General features: G+C 38.9%; 2 protein-coding genes across 2 annotated transcripts in view; one reads left to right on the top strand and one right to left on the bottom strand.

Moving 5' to 3' along the window:
* The window catches only part of LOC145439831 (uncharacterized), a 47,368-nt gene extending 21,273 nt beyond the window's left edge, over nt 1-26,095 (top strand). The window contains exons 5-12 of the mRNA XM_080317467.1: nt 555-850; nt 3,034-3,138; nt 6,813-6,938; nt 7,716-7,874; nt 19,665-19,745; nt 19,811-19,987; nt 20,043-20,235; nt 22,857-26,095. Of these exons, the coding sequence (XP_080173593.1) occupies nt 555-850; nt 3,034-3,138; nt 6,813-6,938; nt 7,716-7,874; nt 19,665-19,745; nt 19,811-19,987; nt 20,043-20,235; nt 22,857-22,915 (1,196 nt within the window). The 3' untranslated portion in view covers nt 22,916-26,095. The remainder of the gene's footprint in view (nt 1-554; nt 851-3,033; nt 3,139-6,812; nt 6,939-7,715; nt 7,875-19,664; nt 19,746-19,810; nt 19,988-20,042; nt 20,236-22,856) is intronic.
* LOC145439865 (uncharacterized) overlaps nt 1-27,635 on the bottom strand; it is a 437,408-nt gene that overhangs the window by 408,758 nt on the left and 1,015 nt on the right. The gene's annotated exons all lie outside the window — the stretch shown is intronic.

The raw sequence follows: 27,635 nt of genomic DNA on the forward strand, positions 1-27,635 counted from the left end.
CGATATTCGCGGCACTATAGCAGGTTATCAACAGTTTTGCCCCAAAAGCGATAAGAGTTTGTCAACAAATGCACCTTGTGGGATAGCTCCAGTGTGGACTTACAATCATCATTGACCATGACCACCCCTTCTCCGATAATATTGCAAATCCCGGCTCTAATAGATATGATAAAAGAGGCCTATAGCGACTTAAATACAAATCACTTGCACTTGATGTATATGTCTTATCCATCCGAACGAATAATTCAATAAAATTCGAGAACCCGATAAATGGTTAACGTTAAAACATTTCCCACTAGATTGGTATAGCTATAGACTATACTTGTATAGATCCGTGATATACATTCCTACGAAGGGTCGAGATCCAGTTCCATTTGTGACATATGATGCCGATGAAATGGTCAAAAGATTCGGTTTGAGGTCGACCTAGCAATATCGATCGAGTGTGTGTATAGGCTGAAATATTGATCGAGTGTGTGGACTGAAAATGAATGCTACTGCTTATTTGGCTATACAGCAAGGGGAATCCACTGAAAATATTTGTTTTCCAACAGTCTCGGATAAACAGAACAAACAACACGTTCTTTCAAAGTCAATTCTCTCGCAACTAGAAGACATACATTTTCGCATGGAGTTATACACAATAATTTATGAATCTGATTCCGAAGAACTGATTAAAGAACTATCCATCATCGATACATCTCGCATTTCGTTGAGTCGTGATGAAGCTCATGTTATTGGATCACTAGTAGCGAGGAGCGGAGGTCTCGAATCTTTGACGCTATACGATTGCAATATCGACGATGAAAGTCTTGACATCATAGCCAGATGCTTCAGGGAGCGAATCCACGTGAGTCGCAGCAAAAATATGCTTTGAATGTGTGATGGTTTCGCCATAAAAGCTAGCTCCATGATACCCAGATTGACGTAATGAATTTGATTCATTGTTTGATATAAAAACTGAAATGAGCATAATTACCTATGGGGAGTAGGCTAGTCATATCGTCTGATTATACTACTCAAATCATTGCGCGTCCGCCGACTTGGAGCACGGTGCACTTTCAGACTTTTTTAAAACACCGCTCAAGCAGATCGGATGGCTATAAGCCGGAAACTAGAAATCGCCAAGTTTATTTATCAGTTCCACTGTGGTCATTGCCCCGAATTTTTCAATGACTTCTTTACCTCGGAATCAAAAGTGCACAAGCACAACACACGTGGGTCCACGTCGTCCAAATATCATATGATCGACCGAAAAGATCATTGCTCTATCAAATATGCCGGACCTGACGTGTGGATCAGTATCCCGACGGCCATCCGACAGTCGACGAGCATGTCCACATTCAAGTCGAAATACGAGCAATTACTACCACATAAATACTAGTCCATCCTCAAGATTACCGGACCACGACCTGACCTATCGACCTCACCTTCCATGACAAGCAACCCCAATTTTGTCGCCTACTTTTTTCAATATTATCTTTTACTTTTCATTCAGTGCGCATGCCCAATTTATACATCGCCTAGGCCAGTGGTTCCCAACGTGGGCGATTTAGCTGTCTAGGGGGGGGGGGTAAAAATACCGATGGGGGCGATAGGGGGGCGAAAACGGACGAAGGGGGCGAAAACAACGAAGGGGGCGATAGGGGCGATGGCACGATAAAACGGCTATATTGGAGTCAGGACCGTAACTGCTGCACCCAAACCCCCGAACTCGAAGGGGGGCCGAACTCGAAGGGGGGCCTAAAATTATTTCGCAAATTACCATAAACTTTAGAGTAATTTTTTAGAAATTCATGACTCTCTCACAAAAAGTTTTGATTTTATATTGTCATGTATCTTGATTTTGGGGTACCCTTCCCTCAACAAAAATACGCATGATTTATGGATACGGAGACTTCGGCGTCGGCTACCACTGCGCCACGACGCACCAATACATATAAAGTTATAGGCCATGTAACAGGCGACTACAAGAAATGTGACCGGAAGATCAGCAGCGAGAAGAAGTTGGCCGAAAAAGAATGCTCTTGTGCTAACCGAGAACTCAGATATATATACAAATACATATATGTTTAATTGTCCATAGGCATCTTAATGACTGGCGTCGAATGTTCCTGTCCTGGTGATCTGAACCCTATAGGACAAATGCCATCTCTGCAGGGAAAAATTATTTGCCAGTAAAGAAATATCAATTTGAAACCATGTGCGTCTTTTAGTTTGGCACGTTTTGGCGATATCAATATCTTTTGACATAGCAGATATAGGAGGTCACGAAATAGCATCATGTAACGAAGTCAATATAATAACGGGTCCACCCGAAGATGTTACATTATTATTTAGGGGTCCTACCTTATCCAACAAACCACACTCAGCTGTACCGGTAAATCTGAATACGTGAGCTGAGAGAGCAATCGATAGATGATTCCGGACCATTGACCGATTCAAACATGAATTATAAAAATTTGTCGCGCTTGGCGCGTTTAGGCGAAATACGGTGACTCACCAAACAGTAGATGGAATAGGGTATAGCTGATATGTAGCGACGTAAAGCCCACTGGCTGAAGGGGGACTTGGATTTGGTTTATCGCCATATGGGGGCCCAAAACCAACGTTTTATGGGAGGCTGACGGAGTGCTGTTACGGGCCTCGCGGGAGTCAAGTCTGAGAAATGACCTTTTTTTAGTCAACTCACGAAAATTTAGCTGGAAAAGTGTAATTTCGAGGTCGAACCAAAAAGTCGACCTTTTTTATTAGTCAACTCGACGGTGACCCAGTTTTTATGCCCATTTTTCGGTTCCCAATATTTGGGGGGGCGATGATCGATGTGGAGCTTCAAAAGGGGGCGATGAATCGAAAAAGGTTGGGAACCACTGGCCTAGGCCAAGGTGGGTGTCTGATTCCATAGAGTACTCCAAGTCGCTTCGATAACTTCCTATCTTTTCATTGTATCGTGTTTTTGTGTTGTATTGAACTGACAAAATTGCTAATAAACCAATGATCATGATGATATACTCCATGATCTCTTCTATCCAGGTCAAGAGAGTTAATCTGGAATGCAATCCGTTCTCTGCAAAAGCATTGCAACCTTTTTTCCCACATTGTCGGAACGAGTTTGTAGCTGGAAATTTGGATTGGGAGGTGAGCAAGATCACCCCTTTGCTCACTTTATCACTAATTGACGGACTGAGCGTACAGAGCGGAACTTGTTAGACCAGGTGTCGGCAAACTACGATCACCGCGACCACATTTCTCGCGGCCCGCGAATGCTTCAAGAAAAGTCATAACAAATATTGATAAAATGCGTATTAAAATATTATTATTACAGCGACTTCTTCAAAATTTTTCCTGATATATTTAACCATGATACTGATGAAGTTATAATATGACTATAGTATTTTGAATATGTTGCTGGCGTAAGCTCCCTATAGCTTGCACCCACGCACTTTAAAAGGTTTTGGTGGCTAAACATCCCAGAAAATTGAAACGAACATGACTTGATTGGAATCTAAACTATGATTTTAGATTGGCAACTTCAACTTTCATGTGTAGTGAAGTAAAAATCATTCATAACTTCGGTTATAACATGATCATTCTAAATAAGTTCTCCAAAGCAATCAAAATAGCGAAAAAGTTGCAGATTTTTGCTTTGCAATATTAATAAATAATCGACGGCAAAGTAGGCCTATTTCTGTTTCAGCGTCGGAAGTAACGCAATATATGAACTGTCATATCATGAATTCGTTGCCGCAATTTGAAACATCACTTGAAACATCCTAATTACGAGGTGCAATATAAATCAACCGAATTTATAAAATGTGTGCGACATCAGTAATTTATGTTGATGTTGTCTTCATAAAAAAAACGTGAAGAAGGCAAGGTTAATGCAGTAAGAGTAAGCCATTTGCCGAAGCATATTGCAATTTAACATAGTTATGACATTGCGAGCATTGTTCGTTCTGAAGCTAAACCAAAAGCAGGATCAGCAATTATGAGCCGATCGCTGCTCACAGATTCAAATTTCTATCTTGTTCTAAGAATCGACACTGCCGACTTTCATCCCTAATTTTAACACATTGATCACACTGGTTAACAAAATGGAAAATAAAGTTTAGGCAGAACATCTGAGAGCCGTTTCTGGGGTTGTTAAGGTTGCTGATTACGAATATCACATTAGTTTTGTCAGATTGGCTCGTTGTGAGAAGATATTTATACTCCTAAAAAGCCCAAAATTACCGTATTTACACTTAAACATTTCACTTGGTAGGAAGAAAATAGTAGTTTTTTCTAATTTTATACTGTCCATGGGAATAGCAAATTGACTATGAAGAACCCTCATGTCATTCTCAGTCATTCTATCAGTATTAACAGGACATGATGCGAAATATATATTTGTCAAAAAAGCAGTTTGTCAAGCATAAAAACAGTACTTTTGCACAACGGAAATACATATTCTTTTGTATCAATTGGTCATTCTACCAAGATCAAAGAGGAGTCTGAAGCTATAAAATTTGTCCTTGAGAGGCTTAATTACAATGCTCATATGCGTCTCATTTCTTTTGACTGGTAAATGGATAATTTTCCGCTGAGTCAACAAAGTGGGTATACCTTGTAACCCTATCAAACGAGAAACTTATGTCTGTTACTGGTATATCCGAATACCGATGAAAGATTCCAATTTCACATTAGGAAGGAGTTCACTGCATGTAATTACTCCTAAGATGTAGTAAATAAAACATTTCAGATGACTATAAAGCACCCAACTACAAACAGTTGGTCCGAAAAGTCGTATCTGCATATCGAAAACTTGAGCACAAACATGACTGGCGAAAATCCTACAAAAACACAATCTGATTTGAAATATGTCAATAATATTGTAATCCAACTGATTATTTCAAATGTACAATAAGTGTCTGACGTAAAACTGATTGAATTAATGCCACGTTATTTGAGTATCTAGGTAAATACTTATATACATGACTGGAGTTTATTCATGTACATGATATCCGTGAAAGTCTGTAACTATGATAAATCTATTAGGCCCCTACCCCTAAATATAGTGCTGCTGCTGTATTTTGATTTAAAAGAGTCTTCTGTGTGTAAAAATAACAAGTATATTGAATTTCTAAACTTTATAGTACGACTGAGCCGATTTTATATCTAGTAATTATTGCGAAAGGGGGAGATTTTGGTCAAAATCGTCCCATGGGTTATCTCCACAACAAGAACCAATTTGAAAAAAACTAAGGTCGTATTCGGAATCACTGCCCTTCAGAACCCCAATACCATTCTTACCTTGTCTGCCTAAAAATATGTGTTGACCAGTGTTATTGGTGAGTGTCAACTCATAGAATCTCGTTAATCCTTTAGTTGGTGTGCATTCAAATCAGCACTGGAATTGTTTCAAATATATGTGGTATCTCAATGTCTTCAGTTACTGCATGATCAAATAAAAGATTGCATTTTGGCTTATAATACCGATTTTAATATAGTGACAGCGAGACTCGCGAATGGATTCAGATGTTGAATGCGGCCCTCGAGCTAAAAGGTTTGTCCACCCCTGATAAAAAGGACCCCGATTTCCTCTGATCAGGATTTCACCACACACGGCACCTGTTTTGAACCTGGAATCAAAACAATATCCTGCTTAAAATACTTCCGAATTGACTTTCAACTGATCTAGGTGACAATTGAAAATGGCGTTCATTTGGGTGTCAAGCAATTCGACTTCTGATGGGTCAATTGCATTTGAGTGATAATTCATTTCAATGACGATGGTGGTGATTGTCATTTGAGTGTGAAATATTTCAACTTCAGTTCGGTTCAAGTCCATTTAAGTGAAAGCTCATTTGAATGACAATGACTATGAATGTCAATGGTTGGATGCAACTTAAGCTAGGGTAACATACGTTCTCTTTTAAAAGGATTTGTCCTCTTTTTTTCACAAAATTGAAAGTGTCTTTGGAAGACGCCTAAATGTCCTTTTTTTCTGGGAATTTGTCTTCTTTTTTCAGAAAAAGCCCTGAAAAACTCATCTTGTGGGCAGAATTGCTAAGCGGAGTCGATCAAAATGACGACTTTATCTTTTAGTTAACACCACAAAAGTATCATAAAAAGCGGGTTTTTCGAAAGCCGAAACAGAGTGATGACCTTTAATTTTATATTTTTATTCAACACACAAATTTTGGTAAATTCCTTTCAAATGCACCAGTTTTCTCAGCCAGTACTGGAGCTTTCAGAATTTTAGAAAATTGTCCTCTTTTTCGGATCTCAAAATATGGTAACCCTACTTAAGCGATTATAACGGCACTTCTCAATCAGTCATTAAAATGAACTGTGTTCGGTCGATTGGCCGATTCGTGAATCAGTCTACAGCCTATCACCCCATTTTTTGCGTGAGAGCTTGTCAAGCCAATAGTAACTATACACAATAATATAGCAGATGTACATAGGACGGTTGTGCGTCTAGTTAGTGATATAGCATTGGTGGAAATTTCGAGGGGCTATGGCGATCATCGACGTCCAGGCTTGTTCGACAGGAATATATTGAAATTTGGATTCAAAGATCCAGCGGAAATAACTCAACTTGTAGCCAATTTCACATTACATTTTCAGTTGGTGTGACCCATTACTGTAGCCTATCGGTAGGCTACTGATGACCAATTAAACGGTTGAACGCATCACTTCATATTTGAAGTAAATAATGCCGTTCATCAATTCCGATACTTCGTACTTTATTCGCAACATTATTAATCGACCCATGTTGAGAGGAATTCAATTGCACGATATTCAGATGTCATTTGAACAATATTCAGATACTCTACTTGGCCGTAGAGCACTATGAACTTCGATTGAAGAAGGATGGACGTACAATCAACATATTTGGCGAGTGCACTGACCCATATAGTTCTGACTGCGTTGTAGGATGTTTCAATATGGAGGTAAGATATCAAATTGAGTCGAGAGCATTTATTTCAATAATCCTTAGGCAGACATATTCCACGCTCATTTTTATAAATTTTTATTTTTCACACTTTATGTAAATACTGCACTACATTAAAATATCTACTGCCTGAACATCGCGCCTTACATAGACTGAGACTGCTACTACTACAAAGTCGTGTGGTCGCATATTCCATAATAATTATTACCGCGAGACATTGGTATATGGGACCAAATATTTTATCTTGACGGATGGATACGAATAGGCTACATCCTACCATATCGGACTCGATCAATGTTTCATTTATAAATACAGATTCGTTCCATCGATTTGTGCCATCATCTCTGGTAGAAGATACCTAGAGAGACAGAGTTAGAATTCAGGATATTCAATGAAAATTATTGCTTCATTGATGAGATGTAGCTTATCTGAAGTTCACCTTGGTGATCTGTGAGCATTGTGAATCGAGAGCGAATACTCGCTGTTTTCAGCGACGTAGACAATGTTGTAGTTCCTCTCATAGTTCCATTTTGTATTTAGTTTCATGTATTGCAGTTTTTGCGGGCTGAGTGACAATAGTGGGCCATTGGAATTTCCAAAAAGCCACTTAAACCAATAAATCGCATGTAATGGCACCTGAATATTATTTTATAATTCTCTGTCCCTACTTTTCGTCTAGGATGCCTAATTGATTATAGAATCACAGCGTTTGCCTATACGTAATGCAATAATCATATGGTACGGCACCCTAGACAATCTATCTCTATTTTGACAGAACTCAACGCTTATATTCGAGAATTGCTACAAAAGGGATCAACTCGTTGTTTTAGAATTTGTTCAAGACTTTTTTGAGACTGAATGTATGAAAATTGATCATCATTTCTATCTCACACAAGATGAGATCCTAAGGACGCCCTGGAAACAATTACAAAAGGTAGGTCCAGGATATAATCGATGGAACTTTTATAGTGATGAAGTCAGCACTGAATTTATCTTCATATCCGTTGATCATCGTTGCTACCGTTTCTATTACTAAATTTGTGAATGGTATAGGGATAGGCCGTTAGTTGTTTTTTCGTGAATGGCAATCCAGTTTTAATCCAAACGTGGTATACTTTTAAGGGTCTGAGCCCATACCAGACCTTTTGATATCATGCTTGTCGGACATTGAAGTAATCACAAGATGCGAACTTTGTTTTTAGGAGTAAATGCTTTGGAGCTGTTCTTTTCAACCTTTCTTCAACTCTCCGCACATGTTTTGTTAGAAATGTCATCCGCACAAACCTACTGAGAATTGTTATCAGAAAAAATGAAGCTGCGTAATAATATGTTATTTTGCCATCAAATGTGTCATTAGAAAGACAACTTTCTTCTCTCGTTCTGATTTCAACTATAGCCCACTAAAACCCTTTTCAGTCAAATCAGTTGTTGGGTTTTGTACAGGAACTTTTAATGCTTGGATAGCCATGCCTTTATCACAACCATCCAGCACCCCTATCAAAAATACAGCGTATTGTCCGTAAGTGCAAAATGCTTGCCGACAGCAATATCGTGTTTGGGAGTATGATACAAAGGTGTCCGAGGCTTCAGTTCGTCGAAAAGGTGCAAATATCACATGTTTGTTTTGATTGAATAGTATATTCATATTGAAATGAACCCGTCGGGATTATCCAACAGATGGCTGCCAATGGCAGATCAACGGCCATAAATTCCGCCATTGGCATAATTTGTTTGATAATCGCGCTTGTGAGATAAATTATCGACACGAAAGATTTCGCGTCGTTGGGAGGGGCCGTTCACACTTTCAATTCGTGTGCATTGGAGTCAACTTTTATCAAAATACACCAGCCACGACTGTGCCAGCAGAATAAGTTCGTGTATAATCTCAACATAGGTCATTGAACGCTCTCTTGTTCGAAATTTCATGCCAGTGACGTCATATTTTGTGATACGATTGTTGATTATAGGGGTGTTCAAAAATAACTTAACACTGTGAGTCTGTTATGATAGAATTTACCACTATATTCGTGTCTCGTCTTAATCAGACCATTATTACGAAAATATGATGATTGGCCGAAAAAAGAAAGCATATTTTGTGATGCGATTGTTGATATACAATGTTCTTTCCAGTGTTCTTCCAATGTTGCTGACGATTACCCCTGACGAGTACAAGCCAAAAATATTAGGATTCATTTCAATATGAATATACTATTAAATTGTAGAAAGAAAAAAGTGAGTCAATTGACGTCATTTTTGACGCGTGTCGCAGATTACTGACATGTTGATGCACTGTATGTCTATCACCATAGTGTCCTATATGGTGTGGACACAGCGAGACTGAACGGCTCACTACAATTGGGTTACGTCATACTTTCCATTTGACCAAAGGCCACTTTACGTTCATTTTTGACCGGCTTGACGAGCGCTAAATTCGATAAAACGGGTATCAATGGACAGCTGCTGCTGTACTGATTACGAAAATTTAAATTTTGTTCTGCTCGTGGTTCTGGAACCCCTCAAAATCAGCGTCGAAATTTGAATTGTTATCGAGTTTGACATTTTGATGCAGCAATGCTTTCTTCTTAGCTTCACTCTCGTTTTGCCAGACAACTGCTGTTGCATCACAATGCCAAACTCATCACAATGCAAATTTCGTCGCTGATTTTGGGGGGTTCCAGGGCTCCAAGCAGACTAAAATTTATGTTTTCGTAATCAGTACAGCAGCAGCACCTTTCCATTGATACCCGTTTTATTGAATTTAGCGCTCAGCAAGCCGGTCAAAAATGGCCGCAAAGTTGCCTTTGGTCAAATAGTAAGTATGACGTAACCCAAATGCAGTGAGCTGTTCAGTCTCGCTGTGTCCACAACATATAGGACACTATGCTGTCACTACACCCGCTCTCGAACCAGACTTTTGATTATGTAATAATTGTAGTGCGCAAATATTAATTCACTACTGCTGGTGCGAGACAAAGGTATTGTGAATAGCTGCGATTAGTTCTGCGTCGTATGTCAAACTATAGATAACTAACCTAAGGATAGATACGCAACACCCATCGTCAGGCTTGTTCACCAAATCTGAAAGTAACATAATTGCTAATTGCTGACGACCCGAGCGCTCAAATTAAATAAAGTTGATATTATTTGAAAGCTACTGTCGCGCTGATTCCGAAAATGGACAATACAATTTCATCAGGCCAATGGAACTACCCCTAAACAGCCCTCAAAGCATGAAAATCTGCATTGTTTCAAACTCTAAGGTCTAAACCAGTGGTTCTCAACCGGGGGTCCGAGACGGATTTTCAGGGGGTCCGCGAAGCCTCATAATAGCTGATAACCTAATTTTTATTTTTTTTTAATTAAGAAAATCACGAGGCATGTTTCGCTTCATTACTAGTAAAACTTCAGAGCTCACATCAGCAGAATGGCAGCCTATGATCAGATATCCTACTGTGCAGCTCATTATATTTGCTAAATTGCCAATAGCCTACTGATACAAACATTTTGCTGTATAGAGCTGTTTTGTTGGGGATTGTGGGGAAAAAGTTGATCAGTACAAGGTCAATCGCGGTGACTTCGAAATGTTTGCAAAAATCCACATTCTCCTGTGATATTCATAACGATTTTTGATGACTTCAAGATATGCTGTTAGACAGAAATGTCCAGGCTTGACGTTACATGTTCATTAAAAGATTTGTTTGTTAATTTTGGTGCCATATTTGTTGCGATCATATCCAAATGTGTCGTCGAAAGCGTAACGCGTTATTATTGCCATCGTCACCACCACCACCTATATTTATGGAAATAGATTTTAGGCCCATGTTCATGTCAAATCGAAGGCGCGGATTTTCAAGACACGACCACGTATTTCAAGAAATGCAATTGCAGAATTCGCTTTGAAATAATAAAAGTCAACCCAATTTCTACAAGAATAGTATGATCTTTCTTTCAAGAAAAGTCATTTTGTTGCTGTGTATCACTAATCCTACAGTTATCATTTGCACAAGACAAATGACGATTGTACAATAATTGAGCTAAATTTGAACTAAAACTTCGTGCAGGTCCGCGGAGGTCCGTGACGGTGCGAAAGGGGTCCGCGAAGACAAAAAGGTTGAGAACCACTAGTTTAAACAATCGCAGCGACGCAGCAAAATGACCATGACAATGACAATTGCGTAATTGCGACTGGTCAGCACAATGCCGATGTAATGCCTTTGAGGTGTATGTAAAGGGAGTTCTATTGCACTTATTGGATTTTAATGTATATTTTCGGAATCAGTGCAACAATTGGTTTCGAATAAGATCAACTTTCTTTAATTTGAGCGCTCGGGTCACCAGCTATGGGATTAGAAATTATTTTGCTTTTAGATTGCTGATCAGTAGGGCAATTTTTAAGATTTTGACCTAAAAATCTATATTTTGACATTATCTGACCTTAAAAATCTTATTTTGACCAAATTTCGACTCCACGTATGCAAATGAGGTGCTTTCCCGCATAATGTTAGAACTGTACTACTGATCATCATTTATGGTACGAAGTGTCTGTTCTTACGAAGTAGTGTGGCTTGAAAAAACTTCATTTTAACGAAATCTGACCCTATGAAGAATTCTAGTAGTTACATCACGTATTATGGTAGAAATCATTAAAACCTGTTGTAGTACAACGAAAGATACTTTCATGCATTCTCGGGTAGAAAGTGTCTGTCCTTACTTAGAAGCTTGCCATGAATGGAAAAAGAACGTTCAACAGTAGCAGTTGTTGACTGACAACACTGAAGTTGTTCGTGCGTATACTGCTGCTGACACATCGTGGTGCTTCATTCTGGCAATGGTGTCTACATCACAATTTTTCATAATACCCTTCTTGATATTATAACTAGGGATGGTGTGACCCTCTGAAAGGTTCAGGTTCGTGTGATCACGAACCTTTATGAAAGGTTCTGTGAGAACGCGAACGTGAACCTCATGACGTCACGTGACGTCATATTACTAATTCCAACCCTACATCTCAGTGAACTGATATATATTACTCGCAATAGCTAGCGACAACTCGAGCCATATTATTCGACAATGCTGAAGTACGTAGTGACATTTTAATCGTCGCCCAAGGTATCAAATAGACTAGAACAGTCAAATGATAATATAATCTCATAAAATCAATATCTTCCGTCGCTTTGCCCACAATTTCGACGAGGACTTGCAAAGGAATATAAACTTACGCCTTAAAGGCATAGGCCATAGGCCAGACAATGTATTCGGCGTCTGAGTATTGCTACATTGATATTGAGCATAGTGTAAAACGGGTTTCTATTCTTGTTATCGATATTATCCTATTAACAAAGTATACCGGAGTAGCCAACACACCAATCAGACGGATTTGGTTTATATGATACAATAAACATATCAAATCAAGATGGACCCCATACGCCTGGATTTTCTACATAGGACAACGATGTATTCTTTATATAAATTGCATTGATTGGTTGAATAAGCATGTTTCGCTGACGATCTACATGTAGCGTATTTCGCTCTTGGTGTTGTGTGATTGTGGGTCAAACTCACAACAGAGTCCCTAAACATTGACAAACGTACCACTATGGATATTTCGAGCAAACTTTTATAACAAAGCCAGTAAAATTTTCGAGACTGTCAAGGTGCATGCTCGTTTAGTGTTGATTTTTTATGCTGCCAGCGCCATGCATAGACTGACCCGCAGTTGAAATGCAAAGAATTTCAACGAAATATGTTATAATGACGCGAGAGTTGTAGTATATGAAAAAGGTTCACAGTGCAGAACCTGCCAAGGTTCGTTTGTGAACGAGTACCTCTAAATTTCTGAGGTTCACACACAGAATGCGAACGTGAACCTCACGTTCACACCATCCCTAATAATATAACGATGCAATGCCGGCGAGATAGCGTAGTGGTAAACTCTACAGCTGCAACACCAATGGGTTGTGGGTTCGAGTCCGACCGAGGCCGACTCCAAAATTCCTACCTAAGTGTTGGAGGTATATCTAAGCTCATCCTCGCCATCTCATCCGTGTAAGCGGTGTCTTGTAAAAGCCTAGAAGGGGGCCGCGTGCTACAAATCGGCAGCTATGGAATAAAATAAAGAATATCGGCCTGGTGTAAATGACCATAGTAGCAGGGTTTTGATGACTCGAGCCATGATTCGACATTTTCCGATGACTCGACTTGACTCGAGTCATTTTCTCAAAATACGGAAATGACTCGACTCAGTCAATCTGTGTATTGACTCGACTTGAACTAAAGTCATTGCGCATGACTCGAACCAAGTTGTATGACTCGAGACTCAAGACGGCCAAGACCAACATTTCATTGTAATTTCGAAGAGAAGTAAAGTAACCACACTCTTGGAATTTCGTCTATTGGTACTGGTTCTTGAAAATGCGACCAGAAAGTGCTAAAAGTGAGGAAAATTAGTATATTAAAATGCGAACCATTCGATATCACCAAACAGAGTTATGAAAAGTGGGTTAAACATAAATTTAACTGGAAACTCAACAGTCAACACGATGACTTGGACTCGGACTTGAGTCATATTACCATGACTTGGACTCGACCCTCTGCTCGATGACTTCGACTCGAACTTGACTCGATGGTGAATTGAAAATGACTCGACTTGACTCGAGTCAAAACTATAGAAGTGATATCGACTTGTGACTCGGAGCCCTGTGATTTCGTTACAACCCTGCTTAGTAATCGCCCAAACACCATGAATACAACAACAACAATGCCCACGCAGTCTTGCTTCAGTTAGGATATTGCGGTAGCCAACGTTGAGCATAACACCATATCAGATTATTTGTTTTATTTGAATGTTTATGGTTCACAATTAGCAGACAATGGGCCGTCTACAACGGTAAGCCTGCAAAGCAGGGCATGGTATGGTATGGTACGGTATTGAAGTATGGTATGGTATGAAACGAAATTTCGGTATCGAATATGGAAGAGTGCAAGTATGGTATGGTACGGAAATTTCCCAAGTATGGTATGGAATGTTCTTTCCATACTTTCATACTTTTCCCATACTTTTGCAGTTTTCCAGAGTCATGACAATGACCCTACTTGCGATTTGTCAAATTGACTGCATACCTCAGAAAATCGCTCACTGTCTATGTTCATATTTCAATTTGCGATTTATCACTCACCCACCCCGGTCGACATCTATTTGAAGACATTTAAGTAGCGCTACGCGCATATGAAGGAAGAAAATATTAAAAATGATTATTCAAATCAAATCAACTCTGAATATAATAAAAACGAGCGATATTCGACCGCTGTCACGTTACAACTTGCATTTTAACTTGCACTCCGTAAACTACCAAGGGAGTTTTAAAATCGTAGATTCTGATAATGTAAAAGTTACATGATTATTTCTATCAATTTCTTGAACTTGGAAATAATTTTCTGCGCTTTGGTAGGATGATCATCACGCAAAATCTGTTTGACATACCTATCATTATAATTCAAAATTATGTAGCTTGTCTTGTCATGCCGGTCTCCAACACGCATTAAACTTAAATAAATTTGGTTATCTATGACAGAAGGTCTTGACTGACGAATCTAATGTGTGGTCCACAGATTGGCAGGAAAAATGAACATTTGATCTGCTGTACCAAAATCATTGTATTGATGTAAATTTATATTCTAAGATATATTCCAATGCAGTGGTTTTGAACCGGTGGACAATTTAGGGGTTTCTGGTCGGGTATATAGACTCACTTGTAAAAAAATATTTAATTATTAACCTCGTTTATTAAATGTCTGTGTGTAAGGCCGATCGTATCTTTAATATTTTGGCCTATTGGCTCAATTGCAATTCAGCGATTCGTATTATCAGTTTCTCCAATTATCGAGAATCGAATGGATAGCGGCACGCGATCTCCCGCATATACGTTGTTATTCAGTCGCATGCGAAATGGTGTGATTGAAATCCCCTGATTGGTTATAATAAGAGTTCATATGTATATGAATATGTATTCAGGTAGATCGCCAGCTCCCTAATTGATAGCATAGCCGGATTCGTTACAGATGAAATGACGTGTTTCTTTTGAGTTATATAGAGTGTGAAAGTGTAGCTTATGGCGGCTTATATCTAACAGCCGGAAGTTTATCCGGCCCATGCATTATTTGATATTTACACATGTGTAAATTGATGTACCTCGCTACATTTTGGAATATTTCAAGCCCTTCCTATTTTTCTGCCGGCTTACACATACATTTGACGGAGGCGCAACATTGCGCTTACGGTTACCAGTTCACTGCTCATTCATTCATTGCGTGCTGTTCAATTCTGGGGGTCCTAACATTCACAAATAGCAAGTCTTTACAAAACAATGTCTTACCAAAATTTTATTGGAGGGAGCAATTTTAAAGGGTGAAAATATAGATTTCAGGTTGTTGGGAATAAAGAAAAAAGGGTTGGGAATAGGGCTGGGCAAAATCGAGTACCTGAGTGATTCGATTCTGAATCGAGTATTTTGCTTCGAGTCGAGTCGAGTAATCGAGTATCACTTATTATGACGTCACATCAGTATGGGAGATGACAAAATCCAAATATGAACTCCTATCCTACCACAAATAATATAAAGCCTGTCGTACACCATATAAAGGTCATTTGTAGCTTTGCGATAAGTGTTACGTAAGCTGGTATACGACCAATCGAAGTTTCAAGGCTTCCAGAGTGGAAAATGGTATCGAAATATAATATTCGTTAATAAATTCACTCTTATTGATATGGAGCGTACGATTTCAGTACTCGAAAAAATCACCTTTTACTACTCGACTCGAATCATTAGAATTAATACTCGATTCAGATTCGAGTACTCGAATCATTGTGCCCAGCCCTAGTTGGGAACCAATCTTATAATTTCACAATATCTTTGGTTTATGTAATTTTGTAAATGATGTTACAGCTAGCAGTCCGTTACCACACTAGACTTACATGTCATGAGATTCTGTTGTGATTTCCAAATAATCCGTGTGTATGCCTATAATATTGTACGTTCCGTCTTCGATGATTAGGCAAATACGTTGCTGACGACGTATGATATAAAAAAAAAAACTGGGGATATCATTGGTGCATCAGGCCTGTTTAAATGGATGATTGCATCCAAAACAATTAGAATAAAAACGCCCCACAACATTTCCACATACCGAATATATAATATCACTTGAGGTGTTGGGCAAGTCGCGAAAGTATGGGAAAAGTATCAAATATGGTATGGAAGAATGTTGCTATGGTGTGGAAAATTGTCAAGTATGGTAAGAAACGATTAGGCGGGTATGGAGTATGGGAAATTCCCATTCCATTCCATTCCATTCCATACCATACCATGCCTTGCTATAAAGTAGGCTACAAGCTGTAAAATGTCAAATCATAAGTTCCCCGACAGCGCAAAATCTACGATACAAACGAAATGCAAGTTGTAAAGAAAATTTGACTTTATTTACAATTTTGACATTTTTTGACCTCACGCTACAATTTTGATCTAATTTTGACTTTTTGACATGTCAAAAAAGTTGCCCAACTGATCAGCAAATGGCACTGGCAAGCAAGCGTGACGACGGGTGTTGTGTGTCTACCCGTCAGAGATGAGCATGGATTAGAATTTGAAAAAAAAAGGTTTTGTGAAGTTTTGTCTGATTAGGACTGGACTAGGATTAAAGATTTTATTCTGAATGGATTAGCATTTGGATTGGATTCACCTATTTGCTGGGACATTGACATGACGTGTGACGAACGGCGCCAAACGTCATTCAGATCAGTTATTAGTAGGGCGATTTTTTTTACCTAAAAACGAAAGATTTTGACCTAGAAAATTTAAATTTTGACTTTTTTTGACCTAATAAAACTGAAATTTGACCAAATTTAGAACTCACGTATGCAAATTAGATGTTTCGCACATAATGTTAAAATTGTACTACTTATCTTCATTTCTGGTTGGAACTGTCTGTCCTTACAAAGTAGATTGGCCTGATAAAACGTTTTTGGCTCAAAAACTGACATATTGTTACACGAAAAAACTAGCATTTTAACGAAATCAGGCCCTATGAAGGATTCCAGTACAGTTACATTACGTATTATGGTGGAAATAATTAAAATTTGTTGTAGTACAACGAAAGATACTTTACTACATTCTCGGGTAGAAAGTGTCTGTCCTTACTAAGTAGCTTGCCAAGAATGGAGAAAGAACGTTCAACAGCGGCAGTTGTTGGCTGACAACATTGAAGCTGTGTGCACACTGCTGGTGACACACCGTGTTGCTTCATTCTGACAATGTTGTCTGTATCACAATTTTTCAACTTGCACTTCTTGATATAGGAACCATGCAATGTCCAAGCAGTCTTGCTTCAGTTAGGATATTGCGGTACGTTGATAATAAAACCACGTCACTATTTGTTTCATTTGACCGTTTATGATTCAGAATGAGCAGACGATGGGCCGTTTACAACGGTAGGCCTATAAAGTAGGCTACAAGCTGTAAAATATCAAATGATAAGTTCACCGACAACGCAAAATCTACGATACAAACGAAAAGCAGAGGTCAAAAAATGTGTGACTTTGTAAACAATTTTGACAAATTTTGACCTAACGCTACAATTTTGACCTAATTTGACTTTTTTTGACATGTCAAAAAAAATTCGCCCTAGTTATTAGTGTACTTATGATATGCAATGGTTTGCTCGGTGCAAATGGACATGAGAGGTGGAGCCCTATGCTAAATCATCTTAAATCAAGACAATTGTTGGTTCCGATAGAAAAATTCCTATTTCCCCTTGCATAAATGAACATTTTTTCTGAATTTCAAGTTAGAATCGGATTAGGATTGAACACGGATTTGAATATGCGAAAGTTATGGATTAGGATTTGGATTTGAATTTTCGGATTTGGATTGGATTAGGACATAGAAATTCCAAATCCACTCATCTCTGTTATCCGCAGGTTAGTTATCTATAGTCAAATAAGTATTTACAGAGCGTAGCAATGACAGAAGTTAGGGAGTCACTCCACTTGAATTTCTTATTAGGTTTACTTGAATTATTCCACGTCAAAAAAGTAACAATTATTTACGATTGTCATCCGCTTCCATCCGTATTTTCTTCTGTACTCATCCGCGTCACATTCGTCAGCCTTACTGCATTTTTTTGATTCGCAGAAGAGCTTACCATCCCACAGTTTGAAAAGCACTGCTTTGGCATGATGCCTGTCGGAATTTGCTCCCTACGCAACATTTTAATGATTATTTACGAGGCGTATTCTCTAAGAATAATACATTTATTCGCAAGCAACATAATTATTTGGAATTAAAGGATTGGTTTTTAAATTAATCAATTGAAAGACTGAACGGTACAAAACAAAATCTAGGCTAATAATAAATCATTTTGTCATTTTACCAAAGTGATTTTTCTAGATTGCTCGTTATGTAGACGGTTGGTATCTTTTAAAAATTTTATTCATGTTGGAATTGGATCAATATTGTATATGTGGCCAACGCGCATCTGTCCCACGCTCATCTGTCTCCATGTTCACTTGTACCATGCTTGAATGTCGCTTGTCATTGCGCCCACGCATGGACAGTGGACACTTCTTGGAAACATGAGGGCTTCTGAAACTATAGGGCGTGACAGCCATTGCGGCTAGTCGCATAAAATTATCCAGTTTCTATTGATGTCACTTATATCGTTTATAAACAATACAGCATACGTGCTTCGTATATCGCGTTTTTGACTGATTTGATCATCGTTTCTTGCTGCGGTAGCTTAACTATGTACTCAGTGATCAATACATTTGAAGCAGTTATGGTTTTACGTACGGTTTTTCAATACTATTTCCGAACCACCAGTTTCCATACACCGGTGTTATCACTAATACGAAGAAAAGCCTTCGCCATGCAGGGGCCTGCTATAACCTAGTTAACCTGTTACGTGACACGTTCGAGAAAAAGGTTACTGAGAATGTGTATGACCGAGCATGCTATATCTTAAATTGGATATTACCGAGAATAGGGACGATATTGGATACACCCAGAATGGACCACTTGAGGCGTTGCCAATAATGAACATTCAGGACAATAAGGACAATACAGAGAATACACGATATTGAGAATGGGCATTACCGAGATAGAACAGCACATGCACAATAAGCACCTTAACAAGAACCCTATAACGACCTTAACCCCAAACCCTAATAACCTCATCCCTAGTCCTAACCCGCAGGATCCTAACCCCTACCCTTACCCTAATCCTCTACTCCTGCCATATTGTACAGGTAGCGATTATCCTTCCTGTGTATGTAGCGACTGGTCGAAATGTTATTCTCCGTAACATACATTATCGTTCGTGTCATTCTCGGTAATGACCGGTTACTGTGTTCTCTAAGGTATAGTAAGTAACGACTAAATTTACCAGCCGACAAACATGTCAATGCATAAAAGAACCCGCATCTCCATGAATAGTACTCACGACTGAACTCTGCGAAAGCTATGGTATAGGCCCACCTAAAACAGTTGAATATCAAATCATACACTATATACCAAACATGAATGAAACGAAACGCTATTTTGCACATAGGCCTACTCTTCAAGTTCCCTAAAAATAGTTGGACTACTTTTTACGATACATTGTTTTCATAAAATCATCATCGCTAGATGTTCAATATTATCCACCTCGTCTCATGACCTAATGTTGTATTTAGATGAAGAAGATATTGATCCATTGCAAGAAAGTTGAAATAATCAATTGGACATTCCTTGTGGGTTGTGCCTCCAAATACCAGGTCCGACTGTCGCTCCTGATTGTTGGTACTTTTAATATTTCACTGTTCCTCTATTGTCGTTCTAGCTCGACCTTATGGATATTGCTTTGGATGGTTTAAAATTCAAAAATGAACACACGATTCTTCAAGAGCAAGGGATTGGAATATCCAACGTTGATGCTCATATCCATATACATTGGCTGTTCAAAGTTCAAAATCTGGATGATATTCGACGTATAATAAACACACGCAGGCAAAATAAAGTAAAAATACTACTTGATATTGCGTTCATGCTTTGAAGTACATCTTCAACAATAGATTGGATATATCAGATGCCAATTCAGATGTAAATACCGGCCGTCACTCGGTGACATCATCTCTCTCATAAAAAATTGCAATTCAAAAAAGGTTACATTGGTATACCGGGAGGGCGACATGTTGAAAGGAGAGGAGCTCGAAAAGGTCCGAGAGATTTCAAATGTTGTTGGTGTCCATGTGGAAGTTTCTCAAAGTGAGTATAGGTTTCCTGGGTTTCAGAATATTAGAAAGAATACTGTCATATCACATCGGACAATATTCAAACTGTAGGATGGCATTGATGCGAGACCAGATGAGATTTCATGTATCATTCATACACGTCAAACTGGAGAATATGATATAATAATATGCCCCACACTTCAAATATATATGCAATCAAACATACAAGTGCTCTTCAAAATACGAGATACACTCCTGATAAATCCGATCAATCTACTGTTAGCCCATTCCATATAGCATGCTTCGTTCGCTTATTGTAGACGTAATTACAGTAATTGATAGTGTTAAACTAGGATTACCATACCTCTTTCAAGAGGATTTATCCTCTTTTTCCATTAAATTGAAAGTATCCTAGGAGGACGCCTAAATGTCCTCGTTTTTGTGGATTTGTCTTCTTTTTCTGTAAAAAATTATTAAATGCGATCAATAACCGCGACCCGGACGCAGCGAACATCAGAGTTTCGCAAAAAAATCTGGTAAATCGGGAGTCGAGTCAAAGTGATGACGTTTTTATAGTCAACACCACACATAATCGTGAAAAAGCGGGTAATTCGGGAGTCGAGCCGAAGTGATGATCATTTCTTTAGTCACAGTACTTTCAGTCGAAAAGTTTTCAAAATCACCAGCTATCTTGTCCCAAGCTGGAGCTCTCTGAATTTTTGAAAAGTGTCCTGTTTTTGGGATCTCAAAGTATGCTAACCCTAGTTAAAATAATCGTGAGATCGTGTCTAGCGCATGCCAGAACCTATTTCCAACATGGGCATCGTGTCCAGTTATATGTCTGATGTTTTTTCGAAACTTGCTATTATAACTATCCCTACTTCGGGAATGTCTTACCCAGTGGTTCCCAAATTTCGTCAGCCTGAGACACATACAAAATGTTATTGCATTGTGTTTATGCTTTCCGGAGATAAAGTGTTTGCAATTAGCAACATGTCGACACGTGACTCCAAAGGTCTGTGTTCAGCTTCAGGTTCACAGCGCACCTATAATAGGGTTACCATATTTCTGTAATCCAAATTCCGGACACTCTTTAGCGCCCTCTAATAGATTTCAAAATGAGTTGTGACGTCACACTAGCAAAGCTTTACTCATAGACCAGACCAGAGGTGGTCACGATCCGGTTCAGGAGTATGTGGCTGGGTGTTGTGTAACCGGGACCGAAACCACTTTTTTTCATCCCCTTCCGCCCAAATAAACAATGATTTTGAGCCCACCATAGGTAGGCTTACCATATTTTGGAAATCAAAAAAGAGGACACTTTTTCAGAAATTTGCAACATGCAAAACCGGAGTGAAATTCTAAAATAGCGGTTAATTTTTCCCACTTTGTGATCGTTTGACTAAAAAAAAAAAAAAAAGGTCATCACTTCTGCTCAGAGCTGAAATCACCGTTTTTCACTCCGAAATACCCGCCGGAGCTTCACTTCTGTGCTGATATGCGGCATATCACTCGCAATTTGCTCTAAATCTGCCTAAGTTTTCAAAAAAGAGGACAAAATCTCAAAAAAGAGGACAAAAGGGCGTCCTCCGAGGACGCTTTCAAGAAAGTCAAAAAAGAGGACAAATCCTCTTAAAAGAGGACGTATGGTAAGCCTAACCATAGGGTAATCGATGCCACTTTCGTGGGGGGATGGGGGGGGGGGGGTTGCTGTTTGATTCTATGCATCTGGTCGTTAAATTTTTTTGAATGAAACCTGTCAATAATATTGGTTGTTACATATATTATTATATAGTTACTACTCTCCGCCCACATGATCAGAGTTAGCGGTAGAGCTGGTGGAGGATGATGAATTCGAAAATACGGGGAGCGTAATTGTACATCGTTAGTCATGTTCATGTCCCACCGATAAGATTGTTTATCAGCCTTATGCCACGGAGCTTTATAAACACGCCAAATCCAGTGGTTTCCAACCTTTTATGGTCGCCACTCCATCTCCAATTTGAAAATGCACCGTGGCCCAGATCAAGATTTGACGAGCTGATTACTAAAAGAAGTCTGCACCTTTGCCCAGACTTACTCGCGGGCTAATTTGGAAGCTGATTACGTTCAACATGTTCGCGAACCCCAGAATAAAGGCAAACGACCCCCACGTTTGGAACCACTATCTTTGAATGAAGAATTTAAACGGCCTGAACGATATCTAGGACTATACCGTTCTCGTATAATTGCGATTAGACTTATTCCAGTAAATGAAGGTTGTTTTTATTTATATTTTATTGCAGTTTTGGCGAGAGTGGGAGTCCCCATGTTAAAATTAATAAATATGATTGTAAATCGCGCGCAGCGCGAAGAAAAATGTCATGCATCAGCATAAATTATCCCCAAAATAATGTTTTTATGTTGATTTACGAAAAAATTATGAGGCTACGTCAAAATTCCGGACATTTAGCATATTTTAGAAATTCCTTCCGGACGCTACTTTGAACAGTGAAATTCCGGACATGTCCGTGAAATTCCGGACGTATGGCAACCCTAACCTATAATATAAGCTCGTGATCACACGAACCAATGCATTTCAAGAGTTCGTACAACATAGGTCTAGTTGTAAAATGAGTTATTATTACCTCTTATAAAAATGTTGCTTCCATTCAGGAAATATACATGCGGGAGGTCGACTGGATGCTTGGAACCTTGTTGACCATCATTCGTAATGCAGGATCCTGGCTGACAACATTCTGGAGATACCCTGATTATGGCATTGCTAACACTCGCCTTGTATGTTCTTGTAATGGAACTTGCTATAACAGTGCTGATTGTTTCACATTAGATAACACTGGGTTATTATTTACCTTAAACACTCAGTACCCTATTCCGAAAAAGCGTTTCGATGATTTGAGAATAATTGCTATCCATACAAACGGAGGTGATCAAGCAGTCTACCTTCTCAAGTAGTAAGTAGAAATACCGCCGTAAATGTCTACCGAATTGAAAGTAGAATAGCTATTTCCTATTTCCAAGACATGTGAAATTTACGCCAAGGGTGTAAGCAGAAAATGAAAAGCCTAAAAAGTAAGCTATCGAAGGCATTAATAGTTAGAAAAAAAGTAGATTTAGTCGATGGGTTTCATACGTGTTGCATTTATTCGGCGATGGTGTCCTTCAAAATAGCAAGATGTATATTGTATATTCGCGATCAACGCAAAATGACTGATGAAACCACGAGAAGGCAAAACCTTTAAAATTGTATTCAGGTACTGAGATACAGGAGCTATTTCACCTGATTCGTCTAACAATCTAACTTATGATAGTGACGCAAACTTATTCCAAAAATACTTCCTGCTTTTCATATTCCAAATTGTAAAAAGCAAGTATTTTTGCCTCAAGTAGAAGGTATAGCAGATCCTAACCACTTGAGTCAGTAGTAGGCAAAATCTACTAAGATACTAGGAAAAAGTACTTCGTCACTAACCACTTCAAAGACTTGATTTTGGTCCATCATGACTGAAATCGCGATAATTTACAGTGTGAAGCTTGGCTCTTTACCTTCTCCGTAAAAACATACCCCACCCGATTATGCTGACGATTGGTGTCGTTACTGTTGCTATTCCGCTCGTCTGATTCGATCTCATACCATTTCCAAACTATTAAGATGATATATGAGTAACAGGTTATTAATGTAGGTCGCTGCGAATTGTCCACTGTAAATACTATGGAATTATAATTCAATATAAGCGGTATTAGGATTGAATGGATGAAGGCTGCAGATGTAGCTGGTGCCGAACTCATGTGAGTAGAGAATGAATAATCATCTGTGTTCGTATCGGATAAATTTGGTAGCCGTAAATTATGCCCAAAAGACAAGGAAAATACCGTTTTTAGTTCTTAGTAAATCACAACTCTTCATTTCACAACTTCCACCGATTGTTAATAAATCCGGGTTGAAGGTTTTATGCGCCGCTGTCTCCATAATCCGTGAAGGACTTCGAAGTTGATTGGAATTCAACGACCGACTTCCGAAACAGCGCACAAAGTACATATCTATTCAATCGCTTATGAGTTGGTGCTTCTTAATCCTTTACAAACCCACATTAATGTATGTGTGACACATAGCTGTGTGAACTGCGTGAAGCGTCAGTGAGTTACAAACTAACGATCTTGTTCAGTGGTTCCCAACCTTTTTCGTCTCGTGGCCCCCTTGGCCGATATTTGAGCTGAAATTCCCCCCTATGAAAATTTTGCCTGTGACAAAAAAAGATGCTTTTTAACGCTCAACCATTGTTGACTGAGCAATTACTTGACAATCATATTCAGATATGTCCGAACTATGTCGAATGCGGACCGCACTACACTGTGGTCAAGTACAGCTAAACTTGACCTGTTTTTTACCGGTCGGGTATATATAGCCGCTGACGAAACATGAATCACTATAAGCCTGCTTGCTATGGCCTTGAGTCGAATCGATAAATTTGATATGTTTTTCACATTAGCTCATATGTTGACTTAAAAAGGTAAACAAGTTCACCAGCGGCCTTGTGCAGAATTCTGCTTGACCTTTTCCTGCTTGGTAGCAATTTCGTCGGGAGGCTGTCGCGGGCCCAACGAAATCGTCTCGCGAGCCTCACTTTATCAGAGATTGTGTATATATCGACGGAAGGCATTTAAACACACACCAAGCAGAAATTCCACCAAAGAAGCATACAATTGTAAAAAATTAGTTTCTAGATAACAGTTCTACCATAAAAATCTAAAAACCTCGTGAACCCAGTTGGTTTGTTTTGGGGTGTTCATGGCGTGTGTTGACTGGTCATTTACACCAGGTCAATTTCCTGCATTTTTTTATATTCCGTAGCGGCCGACTTATAGCACGGACCACTTCTAGAGGCTTTTATAAGACACCGCTTGCACGGATGAGATTGCAAGGAGGAGCCTAGATAAACCCCCAACACTTAGGTAGGAATTCTGGAGTCGACCTCGGTCGGACTCCAACCCAGAACCCATTGGTGTTGCAGCTGTGGAGTTTACCACAGCGCTATTTCGCCACATATTATGAACCCTAAGCATCTTCCGACACAACGCCAAAGCCACATCCCCCCTAAAAACCTAAAAATTCCCCCCAAAGGGGGAATTCCCTCCGGTTGGGAACCACTGCTCTTGTTGAACAAATCTTGCATTGGTTTGCTCTTTGTAATGATATCATAATGCTAGTCAACGTCATCATGGTGGCAGCTAAAGGTATGCCGAAGATGTTTTAATCTGTGATGTCATTATTGATGTAATGAACCATCTGAAGAACGTTAATACAAATGGAATTCTGTAAATGTAGAACAGTCATTTTTAGTGCGGCGGAAAGGTTGAGAAAACTTTGACGACTGGAAAATTGAATTGAAAATCTGTCTACGAGTCACTAGCCATTTTACATTTCTCATGCCTTGCGTCCAATTCAACTCAAGTGAAATCACTCAGAAAACGCAACTGTAGTCCAAATCAAGACATGTCAATGGAGCAGACTGTCATGATCTTCCACGGCCTGTAAGAGATTTGCTGACTTGCTGTTTCTGATATCCGTTATGAACATAGCGGGGTTGGTATTTGATTTTATCAGACGCTCTGCTGAAAGGCTTTGAGACAAGATTACCAACATAGTTTAGCACAGTGGTTTTTCAGCTGGGGTCTGAAGTATTTTAAGGGGGTCCACGAAACCTCTAAATTTGTAAACTGATTGATAACATAATTTTTAAATTAGAGATCATCTGATATGAAATATCCTACAGTGCAAACTCATTTTAATTGCCAAATTGCCAATTGCCTACTGATGAAACATATTACTGTTTAGAAATGTTTTGTTGTGGTTTGTGGAAAAATAAAAAAAGTTGGAATTGTAACGTCAATAAGCGTGACTTCGAAATGTTTGCAAAAATCCATTTCCTCCTCTGATATACATAACATGTGATACACATACCAACTATTTCATATCGAACAACTTCAATATGAGCTTCTAGACAGAAATGACTAGGCTGGACGTTATACGTACATTAAAAAAGGGTCACCGGAAGCGTTGCCCGTTATATTGCATTCACCACCAGCTATCTTTATTGAAATACATCTTCGACACTCGTTCATATCATAAAGAAGGCGCGGATTTTTACGACACGACGTCGTATTTGAAGAAACCCATCTGTAAAATTCACCACCGTCTACTAATTAAAATTTCTATATACAAAGTGGAATCTAGTCTGACTCGAGTCAAGTCATGACTCGAGTTATCCCAACACTGCTGTATAGGCGTCTGTATAGGCTCTGCCAAAATATCGGCCATCCTAGTGAATTAATATTTTCTCACTATATTTATTACGTAACCAAAAGCCTGGTTAGGAAGCTGGTGCAGTGGCAGACATCAGTATATCAGCCCGTCTGAGCCTGCGATAGGCTGGAAAACTTACGTTAAATTGACTTTCTGATTTCTTTCACTAAACAATCATCATTAGGGCAAGTTTTTGTTGCAGTTAAATCCATGGAAAGTTGCATTTATTTTTTCACAAAAATTGCACTAAAAGACCTCCTTTTGTTAAGTTGAAGAAAAAAAAAGATCAACTTCCCAGTCTCACTCCCGAAATACAGTTTTCCATCAGCATTCTCTATTGATTGACTAAAAAAAAGGTCAACTTTCCCGCCGAAATACCCGTAAGGGCATTACTTCAGTGCTGATTTACGGTATGTCAGTCGAATTTGGTTGTGTATTTCAACAATATCGAAAATACTTTCATGAAAAATCGAAAAAGTTGCAAAATGTTGCAAAAAAGTTGCACGAAAAAAAACTAGACAAAAGTTGCAAAAAGTTACACTATAAGATTCCTTCAAACAGCTTAAAACAGCATTCTACATATCTTCCGAGTATTTAGGAAACTGCCGGAAGCTGTAAATAAAGTTGCAAAAGTTGCAAAAACTTGCCCCAATCATCATATTTTCGTAATAACTGTTCGATTAGCTCGAGGCACGAAGATACTAGTAAATATCATCATTACAGACTCACATTTGCAAGTTACTGTGACGCAAATTTTCACCCCTTTAAGGGTTGTTAAAGTATGGACCGCAAAGGGTATAAGTTTGAGTGGACACGGTGCCAGAGCTATCTGTTAATATGTATGTAATATTTGTTTAATTTACTGCATAAATTCCTGCGGTATTTTTTACATATCCAAGGTCACTGTGTTGGCTACTGTAGCCAATAAGCGAGACACGCAGAAAATATGGCTTTACCATGAGAATTCATGATAAGATTTGTCTAACTGGTTATTCAGGAAAGCATGGTCGAAAACCGTTTGGATGAACTAGTGTAGAGGTGATCAATGAGCGAGTTCAGGCCTATGATACTCGTTCATTTAAAAGTCAACCCAACCACTTCTGCGTCGGTGCACATGAAAGGCGTTAAGT

The sequence above is a fragment of the Botryllus schlosseri genome, chromosome 5 (genome assembly GCF_051294905.1).
Source record: "Botryllus schlosseri isolate E-star chromosome 5, Bs_hap1, whole genome shotgun sequence".
Classification (NCBI taxonomy): Eukaryota; Metazoa; Chordata; class Ascidiacea; order Stolidobranchia; family Styelidae; genus Botryllus; species Botryllus schlosseri.